This window comes from Patagioenas fasciata, chromosome 7 (genome assembly GCF_037038585.1).
Source record: "Patagioenas fasciata isolate bPatFas1 chromosome 7, bPatFas1.hap1, whole genome shotgun sequence".
Classification (NCBI taxonomy): domain Eukaryota; kingdom Metazoa; phylum Chordata; class Aves; order Columbiformes; family Columbidae; genus Patagioenas; species Patagioenas fasciata.
In genome coordinates, this window is record NC_092526.1 from 30,960,061 (window position 1) to 30,975,074 (window position 15,014).

General features: G+C 37.6%; 1 protein-coding gene across 4 annotated transcripts in view; it reads left to right on the plus strand.

Moving 5' to 3' along the window:
* NCKAP1 (NCK associated protein 1) overlaps positions 1-15,014 on the plus strand; it is a 63,329-nt gene that overhangs the window by 39,868 nt on the left and 8,447 nt on the right. For all 4 annotated transcript variants that reach the window (XM_065840868.2, XM_065840869.2, XM_065840870.2 and 1 more), the window contains 8 exons: positions 1,189-1,320; positions 2,450-2,668; positions 2,988-3,118; positions 3,410-3,507; positions 7,885-7,978; positions 8,710-8,792; positions 9,266-9,346; positions 13,673-13,766. In XM_065840868.2, coding sequence (XP_065696940.1) covers positions 1,189-1,320; positions 2,450-2,668; positions 2,988-3,118; positions 3,410-3,507; positions 7,885-7,978; positions 8,710-8,792; positions 9,266-9,346; positions 13,673-13,766 — 932 coding nt within the window. The remainder of the gene's footprint in view (positions 1-1,188; positions 1,321-2,449; positions 2,669-2,987; positions 3,119-3,409; positions 3,508-7,884; positions 7,979-8,709; positions 8,793-9,265; positions 9,347-13,672; positions 13,767-15,014) is intronic.

Here is a 15,014-nt window from a genome sequence, read left to right on the forward strand (position 1 = left end):
AAGTCAAAACATGTGTATTTGACATATTGAATGCTTCTTGCTTAATTTACTTGAGTAAGTTTGACTGTAAATACAGCTTTGTAGTTTGTGAGCATATGATGCTTCTGTAGTTTGTATGGAGACTGAATTCTGTTATGAACAGTTATAGGAATGTGTATCTCTTGAATTTATCCCTTTGGCTCTTCCCTTTCCTGAGCAGAAAGGATCGCTGTGCTGTAGGTAGGTTTGCTGTATAGTCATATTAAATTGTTACAGAAGTACGATTCCAAGGAGTGGGTGAATTCTGCCTTGCTTTCATGTTAACTGGCTGAAGTACAGGCTGGGCTGGGAGTTCTTGCTGCCAAAAGGCTGCTTGCTGCCTTCAGCCCCTGGGATGCAGTTGAGGCTCCAGTACTGGCTGGGGAAGGTTTCCTTGTTAGTTACTATAGAAAAAATGAAAGGGTCAGCAAATCAATTAAAAACAACACCACCACAAAAAACCTAACAACACACCAGACCTGAAAGAGCTAAGAGAGAAAGGTTAATAAATACAGTTTAAGTGTAAAAGATGATAGGGAAGGAAAAGGAAGAAGATAATTTTTAGGAGAGATTGAAGGACAAGATGGTAGAGTCATAAAAGTATGAAGAGGAAGGAAGCTAAGAAAAGGAAATAATAAATGTTTAGTGTTGTGTCTGGGAGTGCATAAACACGCATTGCTGAAAGGGAAGTGGTTTTGCTACAGTTGCAACAACAAACATCAGAGAACTGAAAAGATAGGGAAGTTGAGGGAAAAGAACTTGTAGCTCAAGATTCCCTCCCCCCAATATTTTAGGTTTTTAGTATCTGTTAGTAGTGTTGCTTTTTAGTATCAGTTACTTGTGTTGCTTAGTTCAGTTAGGGAAGGACCACCTTAACAGAATCTTCTTTTTGAAGGGAAAAAAAATATATATATGTAAAAATATGCATATCTCTCGCATCACTGTGTGTGATGCAGATCAGTGTACAGTTGTAGGAAGTGTTCTTACCCAAAATACTTCTTTTTAAATAAGCTAGAACAGTGTCTCAAAGCAGAAAAAAGATAATGAAAGGAAGAGTTAGAGCTGTACTTGCTCTTGAGATGTCTTCCTTTCAGCATATGCTTTCCGTGATAATACGTACTTATGCTACATTAAATAATTTTCTTGATTTCTTGTTGCCTGTTCTTAAAGCTTGGACAAACTGCACACTGCACTTTCTGAGCTCTGCTTCTCAATCAATTATGTACCGAACATGGTGGTTTGGGAACACACATTTACCCCAAGAGAATATTTAACGTCTCACCTGGAAATCCGCTTTACCAAGTAAGAAATGTTGTAGAGATAAATGCATTCATATACCACATAAGTGTTTGTTATTTGACATTGGAAGTATTGTATACCTAATACAGAAAAATAGTTTTTAGAAGGACGGATTGCGAAACTGAAATGACAGTTAAGTTATATGTGCAGACACACACAACTGTTAGTTTCTCTTTAAAACAAAATATATTGGAAATTAATATCACCTGTACAATAGCCTGATTCTGCATTCCTAGTCCTGTGTATTTTGTAGGAGTTGGTGATGCCTGTTTTTACACATGTATAAAGACTGTCTTCCTGCCGTTCTTTTGCACAGTGCTGGATTGTTTCAAGTGTTTGAGTTTACTGGGTTGCTGAAAGGAAAATCTAAAAGTTGGAACTCAAGACCTGACAAAGCCAACTGAGAAGATATTTTAATTTTTTTCTTAGAATAAAAAGTATTGATGCTTGATATTCCTGTCTCTTCCTACCTTGATCTTCCCATTGTTGTTTACAGAAATAGGCAACTTTTGGGGAGGACTTAATATTTAAAGAGCCAACTATCCTGGTTGTATTTTATGCCAAAGATTGCTAATTATATATTCCATACAAGGTATAAAGACTTAATAAAGCTGCTACTCATCAAGACATTATAGGTCTCTGGAGTCTCCCATCTTTAAAATAAGATCAGGTGGCATAGAAGTAAAGATAACTTTGTGGCTTTATAAGAAGTCAGCTGTAATCTTCAGGTTTATGAACCTAGACCAGTGCAAGTCATATTTGCTTTTTCTTAATTTGGGGGAGTGGGGGTTGGAACTGAAGCCACAGGCAGGTGGCCTTCAGAGTCTGCTTTCCTTTTTCTTGCCTTGTGAAAGAAACAAGACTAGTTAACCAAAGAGAATAAATGTTCAATTTAGAATTATTTTTCAGATATTTAAGTGTATTTAAATGAATACAATTGTCTTTGACATCTAGAACTATTTTTAAAAGTGCTGGTGTAGTCTGTGCATTGATTAGAGTTTTATATTATATTTGCAGATTGGAGAAGTATTTGAATAAAAGCTTTGAATCTAAAATCATTTTTATAGATGCATCTGTGTTTAATTTTACTAACAAATGAAATTTATTTGTTTCCATTTTTTTTTTCCTGAAGGTCGATTGTTGGAATGACTATGTATAATCAAGCAACACAAGAAATTGCAAAGCCTTCAGAGCTGTTAACCAGTGTAAGAGCCTATATGACAGTCCTCCAGTCAATAGAAAATTATGTACAGATCGATATTACACGAGTATTTAACAACGTTCTGCTTCAGCAAACCCAGCATTTAGATAGTCATGGTGAGCCAACCATTACCAGTCTGTACACAAATTGGTAAGTAATTATATGAACAATTACGAGTTTTTAATATTATTTTTATTTCATTAAAAATCTAGAATTGGAGAAGTGGAGTTGTTTGAAATTTTCTTTGAGTTTCAGAAGTTCACTTCTCCCGATACATGTTAAAAGCACTTTGTGAAATTCTCTTTATAGGGGAGATGTAGAGTTAAAATACAGATATCAGCTGAACTATGAAATTAGAACTTTAGCCTATAGGCTTTGCTGTTCCTTGTCATACAAGTATACTTGCATCTGTATGGAGTATCTGTGAACATGTGTATTTTAATGTAAAACCTTTTCCCTTTCTGGTAAGGTATTTGGAAACTTTGCTACGACAAGTCAGCAATGGTCACATAGCCTATTTTCCAGCCATGAAGGCATTTGTGAATTTGCCTACAGAAAATGAATTGACATTTAATGCTGAGGAATACTCTGACATATCAGGTAAACCTTGATATTTCTACTGAATATCTATGAGGGACTGGAGTAACAGCAATTTTTAGAGCATTTTATTATAGACAGCATTTGTTAACCTTTCAGTGGTATTTTAAGTACTTTTTATTCATGCTGCCTCTGTGTCTTGGGAGCTCGCTTTTCCTGTTTTTGATCACGATAGGGTGACCAACAGAACTACTGCAGTTCTGTTGTGATAAAACACTGTTGCTAGATACATGGTGGGCATCAAATAACTGAAGAAGGAATGTTTGAGGTAGAGCAGTTTGTTTTCTTTTGCAGAAATGAGAGCCCTGTCTGAACTTCTGGGACCCTATGGCATGAAGTTCCTAAGTGAAAGTCTGATGTGGCACATTTCTTCACAGGTTGCTGAGCTCAAGGTAACCTTGGGAAACTGGTGGGTGGGAAGGCGGGTGGTTTTCTGTCTGATAGCTGTGCTTCTGCATGCCGTCTTTTTGAAATGACTGCATCAAACACACTGATAAAGCTGTGAATTTCACTCTTATTTTGTAGTACATTTGCATATGTGGTACGTGTGTATCCCACATTCTTCAGCAGCTGAATGGGCAGGACTTTACTCAGGCTCTGTTGGTTTCTATATTAGATACCCTCAGTTAAGAGTCAAGTCTTTTTATCATCGATGGGAAGAGAAATGTTTTTCGAAATCTCCAGGTGCTTGTGAAGTGCTTATCTAAGTCTGTTGACTCTCAAAACTTATCATGAAATCTCAAATGTATCTCAGTCATTTACAAGGACCTACTTTCTTTACCATGTGTGTTAACATCTGTTGTTCAGTTTACATGGATGGGAGACTTTGGGCCTTTTTTGTTAGTTTTAGACATACCTTTCCCTCTGGCATAACAGTATCCATTTATTACAAATGTCTGTATTCTGATAAAAAAAATGGAGACCTACAGCAACACAGACTATCAAGTTGGTGCCATGAAAAAGAATTGGAAATATGGGTATGTCAAGGAAACTAGTTGTGTGTATATTCAAAACAAGGAACAATGACAGGGAAAGCACTTGGTGCCTATGTAATTAACTTTCTGGAAAAAGAGGTTTTAATAACTTTAATAATGTGTACTACTTTACCAGGATAGTCATACTATTAAAATACCACTAATGGGCATATATTTGCTTTTCATATGACTTATTCTTTTAATGTCATTTCCAAATTTAGTTCTAAGTTGTTGTTACATCTTATCATCTTCAGTTTGTTTAACCGCTAATTACAATAAGGACTTTTTGGTAACTCTTCAGGCATGCTGTGTTTTTAGAAATGCACATGAATACTTCAGCAATCTACGGAACTTCCGTTTTTTTTTTTTATTTCAACGACAATTTATTAGCATATGAGGCCTTTAAAAGTGTGTCTTTTTAATATAGCCCATGTTACACTTTCAAAGATCATGTTCTCTCTGTAAACACTGTGGATTTCAGTGCTGCAGAGTTGCTAGGATATATTATATCATACCCAAAAAGATCAGAAACCTTTTATTCAATGTGACAGCTCAAGGAGAGGGGCTGCTGGTGCTTTTCCAGCTGCCACAGCAGCCCTGGCCTCAGTGACAAGCCAGACAGAATCATGGATTCCTTATGTCCATTCGAATTTCTGAGTTTTAGGCAGAGACATTCCAGGTGAGAACACAAGGATTTTAAGGATAAATTCTTTAACTCCTGGCTAGGCACAAAGTGACATCTGTCATATTGCAAGTCAAACACAAAGCTGTGGGGCAGATGTTTATTTGTTGCTGCTGTATTTGTCCACTTAGCACGGAGTTGCCCTTTTAAAACAGCAACTTTAAATTGTCTCTGAGATTTGTTGTTTTGTGGTACTGCAGAGGATAAGCAGAACATAATGTAGATCCACATGCACATGACCACATATTTGGAAGAAAAAAAATCAAGTAATAAAATGTTCATTTCTCTGGCTGACGTGCAGTTGGCTTAGCAAGAGAGCACTGAGGAACATCTGTGTTTGGGGGAAGGAAGCAACAGGAGGATAGAATGGGGAATTTATTAAGAGTAGGGTTCAACATGCTTGCTTTGCTTCTCGCAGTGGGACCAGGTGTTGGGTTTATATCTGAAGTTTTAGACTGGGACAAGGAGGGGAAGTTTGCCTCATTTCTGTAACTATTTGAACTGTATTCCAGCCAGTTCCTTTTAAATCTTAAACCAACATGCTGGTTATTTTTTTGTAAAGTTGAAAGCTTGACTCAATAACAATGTGCGTGGGCTATTGCCTTCAATCTTGTATTCTGGAGAGCTTTGAGGGATTGAAATTTAAATGTCACACATCTGCCAAGTTCTGATACATCAGTTGGTTTTAAATTGCCCATCTCAATTTCAGTGCAAACCAGTCTTGCTTTGGCTTTCAGCATAGAAATGTGTCTTGTATGTCCCTGTGCACACATTCTTGGAAGTGGTTAGTTTGTTACTTCTTGTATGGCTTATTTCATTCCTTGCTTCTCACTGAAGATAAGAAGAATATAAGTGGGAGGACTGGGTGGATTATGGATAAGACTGGAGTTTATGGAAACAGCACAACCATGGCACAGTGTAATTGAACCTGAGAGGTCTGAGCTGTTGGGCAGATCTGCTTTGCGCAGGCTACATGACTAGGAGGTGGGAGTAAACACAGACCACCATTTATTTCATAACAGCATCATAATTTAAATTGTGTTGGTTTTTTCTGCTACTGTGGTCATAGGAATATTTACTCCAAAATTTAATTTCCCTGCTTGCCAATTGATATGTTTTGCCCTATTTTCAGTGTGGGTTGAAGTGAAATAAAACTATTAAAGCAGTTAGTAGAACTGTCAAAAGTCGAATGTTCTTGGATCCTTAGCAGTAGGTTCTTGCAGGTATCTCTCTTCTTACATTCCATTTGACATATCTTAATTTATGTTCCAGGCTTATAGTGGCCTGCATGTTTGAACAGTGATTCTTACTGCTCCCTCCTCATTGCTTCTTTTCTGTGTGCTGCCTTGAAATTAAGGTGGATTGGAATGAATACACTTGAAAAATAAAACTATTAATAATTGCTTTGGAAGACCACCCCCAGTCCAGAATATCTTGTTTTATTTATCCATCTTTCAGTTCTTCTCGATCTTAATAATGTTTAATATCAAAGCATGAAGTCCTTAGAAGAAGGCACTTTCTTCATTTGATGTTCAGAAGCACACAAGATATCTAAATTTTGTTAGCTGCTGGTTGTCTTGTACATAAAGAGAGAGAATAAAATTTTCCTTTTCTGCATCAGAGCACTTGGGATACAAACTGCAAAAATATTTTTTGTAAAAATGAAGTACCTATTTCTTGCTTGAAAAGCATTTAAAAATACCACTTGGCACAATGTGAGTTCCTCAGCTAGCAAGAAACCCGTTTAGGATCTGACATTTTGTAGTTGTGATTATGCAGTCTCTATGATTTAAATCTGTTACGTATTTCGGGAATGATTGCAGGGAAGCTATTACATGAGAGCTGTTACAGATTAGAAACAGACATACATTTTCTTTTCCTTTGGTCAAACTGACTGAAAGATATTGAACTTGAGTTTAACTGCTTCAGGCTAAGGTGTTGGAACTTTAATGGATATCTTTGTTATTAATTCTATATTGTAATGAAGAAAATTTCAAGTAAACTGCACTGAGGTTTAACAATCTGACACTTACACTCTTCATTCCTTTTCTAAATTTTACCAACATAAAATATCTAAGCTTTATGGTGTACCTGGTGAGAGGAGCAACACAAAATAATGGATTACTTAGTGAATCTGCATTTTTATTGATACATGTATCCTTTTCTTACAAAAAGCTGAATAGCATGAGGAGCTATTGTTTGGGTTTGAAGCTGGGACAGGAATTAGCAGGGCTCATTTGGAGAGTTTTAAACTAGACTCGAAGAGGGATGGGGATGTAGCTGGGCTTGCATCAGTAGGGCATCACTCTAGAGTTCATGAGGGCTGGGAGGCCTCCTATACCACTGGGGTGAAATCAGTGTACTCAGCTCGCTCTCTGAAATGCCTGTACACCAATGAGTGCAGCATAGGGAATGAGCAGGAGGAGTTAGAAACCTGTGTTAGGGCAGGAGATTATGACCTAGTGGCAATTAGGGAGACATGGTGGGACAGCACGCATGACTGGAATGTGGTCATGGATGGCTATGTCCCTTTCAAGAAAGACAGGCCAGCCAGGTATGGTGGTGGAGTTGCTCTTTATGTGGGAGAGCAACTACAATGTATTGAGTATTGTCCAAGCACAGATGACGAGCGAGTTGAGAGTCCAGTGACAGAACACTGGAACAGGCTGCCCAGGGAGGTTGTGGAGTCTCCTGCTCTGGAGACATTCAAAACCCGCCTGGACACCTTCCTGTGTAACCTCATCTGGGTGTTCCTGCTCCGGCAGGGGGATTGGACTGGATGAGCTTTCGAGGTCCCTTGCAGTCCCTAACATTCTGTGATTCTGTGGTTTGCTGAGTTTCCGTCCCTTGTTTTAAGAAGCTGCACATATGGCTGAATATAAAAATCATGTTCCAAGGGGTATCTAATCCTCTGCTTTTTGATTCAGAGCTAATTTTTTTGTAGAGTAGTGTCTGATAATAATACTGATATTGTAGTGCCGTTAAGAACACAGTGGGTACATCTGTATTCCATGAGTTTCATTTCCTCTGCCAGAGTGAAATATCCCAAAGCATGCATTTATCCTTTAACATACTGAAACCTATAGCTGACGTGAATCCTTGCTTCTTTTTAGAAACTTGTGGTGGAGAACGTTGAAGTTCTGACACAAATGAGGACCAGCTTTGACAAGCCAGACCAGATGGCAGCACTCTTTAAAAGATTATCATGTGGGTAACTAGCAAGGTCCTACTAAACATATAGAATTGGGTTTTAATCTTTATATTTAAAATAGGAAAAATTAATTTCTCCATATTAAGTATACAGAAGGAGCAAAATGTGCATGAGCTTGTGTAAACTGATGCATCTTTTCAAAATTTTCCAGACTTCTCATGTACAGATAGAATGAGATTTTGGTGTTACTTAGTGCACTTTAGTAGTGATGAGCTTTGAGCATCATTTTCTCTTCAGGGATGACAGCACATAGCTGTAACAACAGTAAACTGCAAACTGGGTATGTAGCCATAGAAGAGAAAATGTAGGCTTTTTTGACACACATTTCTGATTTGATTCCATCACAATGTAAATTATTGTGTTATTTTGAAGAAATTTTACATATAATTAACATAAGGATTTATTTTTAACAAAAATAAATATTAGAGATACTTTTGGCCTCAAGAAAACACAGGACTATGGGTAGCATGCAGTATTGTGAGCTGCGTGTAACAGGGTTGGTTCCATGAAGTGGTAAACAGGATACGTCTTCTACTGAAAATCCCATTGTCAGCTTAGATATAAAAGCTGACTTAAGCACTGCTTATTTTGGCTCTTTTAAGGAATGCCATTGTTTCAGTACCTTGTTTTTCAGTATTTTGTTCAATGTTTTACTTGTCTTTTGTGAAGAGCTGAGCTTGTAAACATCAACAGGTTCTTGTTCACTGTTGTTCTACTTTCTCTTCAGCTGTTGACAGTGTTTTGAAGAGAATGACGATTATTGGTGTTATCTTGTCTTTTCGGTCATTGGCACAGGAAGCACTTAGAGATGTAAGAAATAACTTAATATCTTCTGAATTGTTTTCATTGTATTTAATTTAATGGAATGAAAAGGTATTTGAAGCTTCGCTATTTAGAAATGCTACCTCTTAAAAGGTTGTGGGTAAAATGGCAACATTCAGTCGTAACTGAACTTCTAATTGCAAACTGGGGGTGGGGAAAATCTACTTTTTAAGTACTGTTCAGAGAAATGTTACGTTAAAACATACAGGTTTTAGTTTGAGCGTGCCTCTCAATGTTTTCTGTGTTTAGTACATTTTAAAAGCTTTCATTTCACTTTGTTTGCTAGTAATTTGATTTTGCGTTTATTAGGCTTTAATGTCTTAAATCTACAAACAAATTCATATGTGTAAAATAAAAAATCATTTAAATAATAAGTCCAGTAAAATAATGGCAGTGTCTAATTGATCATTAACATGGGAAGTTGTGTTTTTTTTCATTTTGTATGTGTTTGTGTCTCGTAGGTCTTATCCTACCACATTCCTTTCCTTGTAAGTTCCATCGAGGACTTCAAAGATCACATTCCAAGAGAGACTGACATGAAGGTAATGTTTGGCCCAAAGGCTGATGTAGCTTACTGAAAATATGTAAGGGACAAGACTTTCGTGCTTAGTGGGAATAATCCAGAAACAAAGAACACCTCTTTTTTTCTCCAAAGAGCAAAGTAGTTGTGCATCTGCAGCCTCCTGATGTTCGGGAAGGGGGGTAGAAGGAAAAAAAACAACAACAAAAAACAAACAAACAAAAAAAACCGTACCACTTCTAGTAGGATAAGCACCTGTGATCGCATTTGAGTACTTTAAGGGAAAAAATTAAGAACAAAATTTATCAAGTGTTAAAACATGACTAAACGATAAAGGGAAGAATACTAAGATGCTTTGCGGTGTGAGCACATAACTGGTAAAATTAAATGTTTCCAGAACTCTGTGTACATGGTTGGAGCTCTATGTAACATGTAATAGCTACAAGGCTGATTTTGACCTTAAATTGAAAATAGTTGTGAACACACCATTCAGAAGCCTAAATAAGGTGCCTTGCTTCTGAATGGTATTAATTTGTATATAAAACCCGTTGTCAGTACATCTTGTGGCTTCTGGACACATATGCACAGTAGCTATAGCTGAGCTGGTTTTCATAATCAGTTTTTGCAGCTTGGAGGCTATGAAGGTTTGCAAGCTTCTTAATGGTGGTGTGGCATTGCATTTGCAGAAAATGTGTAGTGGGCTATACATTGTGCAACTCTTGATTCACTTTTAGGGAAACAATATTTAGAAATATTCTCCTGAGCAAAGTATCATTTTTGAGGGCCAGAATATGTTGTTATTCCTGAACTTGAAGTTTACATTGTACCATTTACTCTTGATGAAAGAAACTTAAGATCTGTTGTGTATGAAGATTCACTAAATTTAAAAAAAAAATAAAAAATCTTTCTTCTTTGTAAAAGTACATTGCAGTTTAGCAGTCTGTCTGAAAATGAGTCAGAGGTTGTGTGAAGAATATGATAAGTTACTGGAATTTCACACGTATGCTGTTTCACTCCAAGATACAATCACATGCCTTCTGAAACTTGCAGTGCTGATAAACCAGCCAGGGATGTTCGATGTCCCAGAAAGCATTGAAATTCATATCACAGTAGAGGAATTCTGTGGAAATGCTACGGAAAATAAACTTGAAGGATACTCAATAAAGGTTGTATCAAAATGATGCAAGTTGTCTTTGCACTTCTCAAGAAAATTTCTAAAATTCTTACCTATAGTTAGAGGCAATCATTGATCACATCATGTTCCATTATTGAACTTGTGGAATCAGCATGCAGAAGAGATGAGAAGGGAAGCGCACTGCCTGCTTGTCTGATCTTTTCAGAAAGCATCTTACAGCCTCTGGTATCAAATGGGGTACTGAAAAACAGGGCAGGATAGAGGCTGAAACAGTAATCATTGAAGACAGTGTTTTACCATCTATGTTTTTAAGCTGATGATAACAAATCATTTTTAATATCTCAGTGGATCTCTAAAGACATCACTGAACTGATGTGTGGCAGCAGATAGGAGGAAGCAGAGTGTTTGCTGCTTTTCTGTTGGAAGTCACTGGAGTAATTCTGGAGGTTACTGGATCTGTTCTGGAAGTTACTGGAGTAATTTGCAGTCACTGGAATAACTGGTGTCGTGGTTTAACCCAAGCTAGCAATACAACCATGATAGGCACTCACTCTCCGCCTTCCCCGACAGGAGAAAATCGAAAGGGAAGGGAGAAACTTGGATTGAGATAAGCAGAGTTTAATAAAACAACAAAATATTAATACACTACTAGTAAATATATACATAAAATAGAAATAAAATATAATCAATGCAAGAGTGTACTATCATGAACTCATGATAGTACATCAGTTCCTCATTAACTCTGTCCACACTAAGCAGCCAGTCCCAGGAAGCAGCACCCTGGTCCCAAACAGCTGATCCCAAAGAGAGAAAAAAGGCAGAAAAGCCCAGAGGCCTCTGCAAAATGGCAGAAGGCCCAACTAAACATACTGAACAAAACTCCCCTGGCTACAACAAAAAGAGCAAAGAAAAATCGCACAAGCGCGAAAAATGCCTGAGAGAGAGACTGGAAGATCCTGACTCTTCTTAAATATGAAGTGTGACGCTAATGGGATTAAATACTCTCATTGTTCAGTCTGGCTGTCAGTCAAGCTCTGCCTCATCTCTGCCCCCCCTTCTTTGCTGCCTCACACCCGTGGACAGAGCACTCAAAATGTCCTTGGCTTGACCAGAACAATTAAAAACATTGACTCTGTGCTGGGGTGTTCTCTCTTGTTCTCAAATAATGACCGTGCTAGCTATGAAAAAGAAAGGTTTCTAACTGCATAAATAAAATTAACTCATTTTCAGTTATACCAGCACAATTGTATAGCAAATAAAAAGCTATTTACTGTTAAATAAAACCATGCTGAGGACTGCTCTTGGGCTTATGCCATGTAGCACCACCTAGTTGCCTCTGCTTCACATAATATTTTGCAGTTGGTCTTCTCTGGGTCTGCTGTAGTTCTGCTGTGATTCCTGAATATACCTGTTGTGTGGGGTTTTTTTAACTAGTTCTAAGTGTCTGCAACAAATTGTAAGCGCTGTGGTACAGCCAAACATGCTGGTGTTTGCGTGACACCAACCAGAGATGTCACAACATGTGGTGTGGCATGATGCCATGTAGGCTTGTTTAAGAGTACACAGCTTGCCTGGATAATGTTGGAGAACTGTGCATGGACAAGGAGTCAAACCTGTGTAATCTTGTCCATAGTGCCTTCTGGGAATACTGGGAACTCTGACATGTGCTGCCCCACAGCTCGGCCAGAGCTTTGTCTTGAAAGCAGCTTGTTGGAAGGGCCAGAGCTGTGCTGTGAGCTCACTAACAATTAAGCCCTTGAGACAACCAGCAGCTCGTTGTCTGAGCTCTCTCCTGGCCTTGTCACATACAGCAGTGCAATTGGAGGCTAAAAAGGCTTCTTTGGGGACAATAAGGCAGACTTTTTTTTTCTTAAATGAAGCCATGTTGACAGACAGATATTTACAAGGCTTTGTACAATGAGTTGGGACTGCTGCCCCATTGGGCATATTTTAGGATATTATAATACAGTAATTTCCTCTGTACTGAATATACCAAGCAAAGCATAAATAGCTTTAAAGCTGTTGATGAAATAAATACTTGTTATGAAATGTTATTTTTATTTTAGTATCTCTGAAACTTATGATTTGGGGTTACTGAGAAAGTGGGGATTTGTTCTCGTTTTATTTGGTGATTTTTAATATTAAATTGTTGGGATGTCTATACAGGCTTTTAGAAACAGGCTTGCATTTATTCCACTGGTTACTCCTTAACCAGTTTGTTGTGAACCAGCTCCCATCAGATGCACTGTAATTCTTTTAATGCAGGACTGTAGTTGATGCAATATTGTATGTCCTGCTGACAGTATAGCACTCTGCAAACTACTTTCTGTATGTTTCATATCACCACTTGCCCTCGGTTAGCCAGGCTGGAGCACAAGAATAAGGATAGTCTGCAGAGTATCTCCTACATGCAGCTGACCCACTGTACATGAGGATTTGTGGGCAAAGTGTAAAACTTCTTGAATATTGATGGCAGTAAGACACATTGCTAGCATTTCCGGTCGTCCTTTTTGTTTGGTATAAACCTGCTGTTGCAGAGATTCGTCTGAACTTGAGCTTCAGATACATTGTCCAAAATGTAAATTGGGGAAAGAGCGAAGAACTGTGGTGAACATTTTTTAATGGCAACAAAAGATACTGCCTGGAAAATGGAATACATTTCAAGGTGTTCTTAGTTCCTCTGTGTATTTGGGCCACTTAGAGCCTAATTCTTGGCACTTGGAATCACTGGATGCTGAATCTGTACCAAATTTGAATATTTTAAGATTTCTGCCTTACTCTGATATTTCACAAGGTTGTGAATTTTGGCTTTTGTATAAAAAAACCTACATTTGCAGATGTTAGCTCATACTTTAGATCTGGTAGAGAAGACCTGTTAGTTTCTTTTGAACAGTGAAGAAAGATGTGGGAAATGGCTAATTGGATGTTGGGATGTTTGCTTTGGAGGTAATGTAGAAAAGTGTACAAACTTTGTTTGGCTTGACAAAAAGAAATTACAATCTAGCACATAAAGTACTGACCCAGCTGTTAAGTGTGGGCTAGAAACAAACAAAAATCCAGAGTCTCTTCATATTGTTTTAGCCAAGTTTGAAATTCCTTAGTGCCTCAAACTCTTAATAACACTTTAAACATGGCAGCAAAACTGTGCTTCATCATGTACACAAAAAGCATTCGGTGTTCTTTTTTTGTAATTATCTTCCTTCTGGTCCTCAGGTGGCAATGAATGTATATGAACTGTCATCGGCTGCTGGATTGCCTTGTGAGATTGATCCTGCCTTGGTTGTAGCACTGTCTTCCCAAAAATCAGGTAAGAACTTACAAATTAAAAGCTATAAGTGTTAAAAAAAAAAAAGAGGGAAGGGAGTTGAGGAGGAGGGAGCCAAAAAATAAATGCACCCAGGCAGGGAACTGTTTAAAGTGCTGGGAGGAAGATTTATATTTTTGGTCCTTTGTATTCCTTTGATGAACTCCATAAATGGCATAAGATGATGAATTATTTGTGCCTGCTGTCTACCAGTGTGTTACCTTGAGAATCTTTTCAACCACATGTGAATTAACTTGTTGGCCTAGAAAAGAATAACGAGTAGATGTTGAAGGACTTTAATAACTAATGGTGAAAACTGCTGTAATTTAAGGACAGTGAACGTAGGACTCTGTTGTGAACAACTGCGGACATGGTGAGTTGTGTTGTACAGATCTGTAACGAATCTGTGTCATGGAACTGAAATGCACTTCATGAATTTTACAACATTGTGTTACCTGTGTGTTATACAAGTGTAAACATGGAGCCAACAAGGGGAAACATGGTAAAATAAACATGTTAATGTTCTAACACACATGGTACTTTCTCTTAATTGCTTTAAGCACCGTGGTCTAAGCTTTTCAGTTTGGTTTACTCTGGCAGGTTCAAAGGCATGAATTAAGTACTTTTTTGAGAGTCTTCAGCTTTTCTTCCTGTATTCCTGAGCACTTTATTGCCTTTTTTTCCCCCCGTTATGTAACGGATAGTTCTCATCAGATCATGAGTATTTTAAATGCTGCCTAAGTTGTTTTTTCTTGCTTTAATAGTAGCTATTTTGGGAGGGGAAAATACAGGTAATTTCAAGGGGGCATTTTAATATTTAAGCTTAAGTGTCAAGCACAATTTCTTTGTGTACCTTAAAAAAAAGTGTATTTGTTTTATATAAATTATCTGTATAATATACATAAGTATATCTGTGGAAGATAGCTAGTATCTTAAATGATGTTTTAAAATTGAGTATTTTATTTGTGGAACAGCTGTGAAATGTTTAAGCTGAGTACACAAGACAGAGTTTCTGTATACTTTCATGGTTGGTTAGGATCTTGTATTTTGATTCTTATCTTTGCAGTTTGAAGTATTTTGCTTTTAGTGATTCAGTTTGTACAGACAGAAGTACTGTATTTCACCAGCTGTTGACCTTTTTAAACTAATCTTATGCTTATGTGTGGTGATGCTGCTGTTTTTGAAAACACAAGGTTTTAGTGTGGATTGAGGTGGGTGCACATCACCTTCTGCTCACTTACTGAAGGGAGA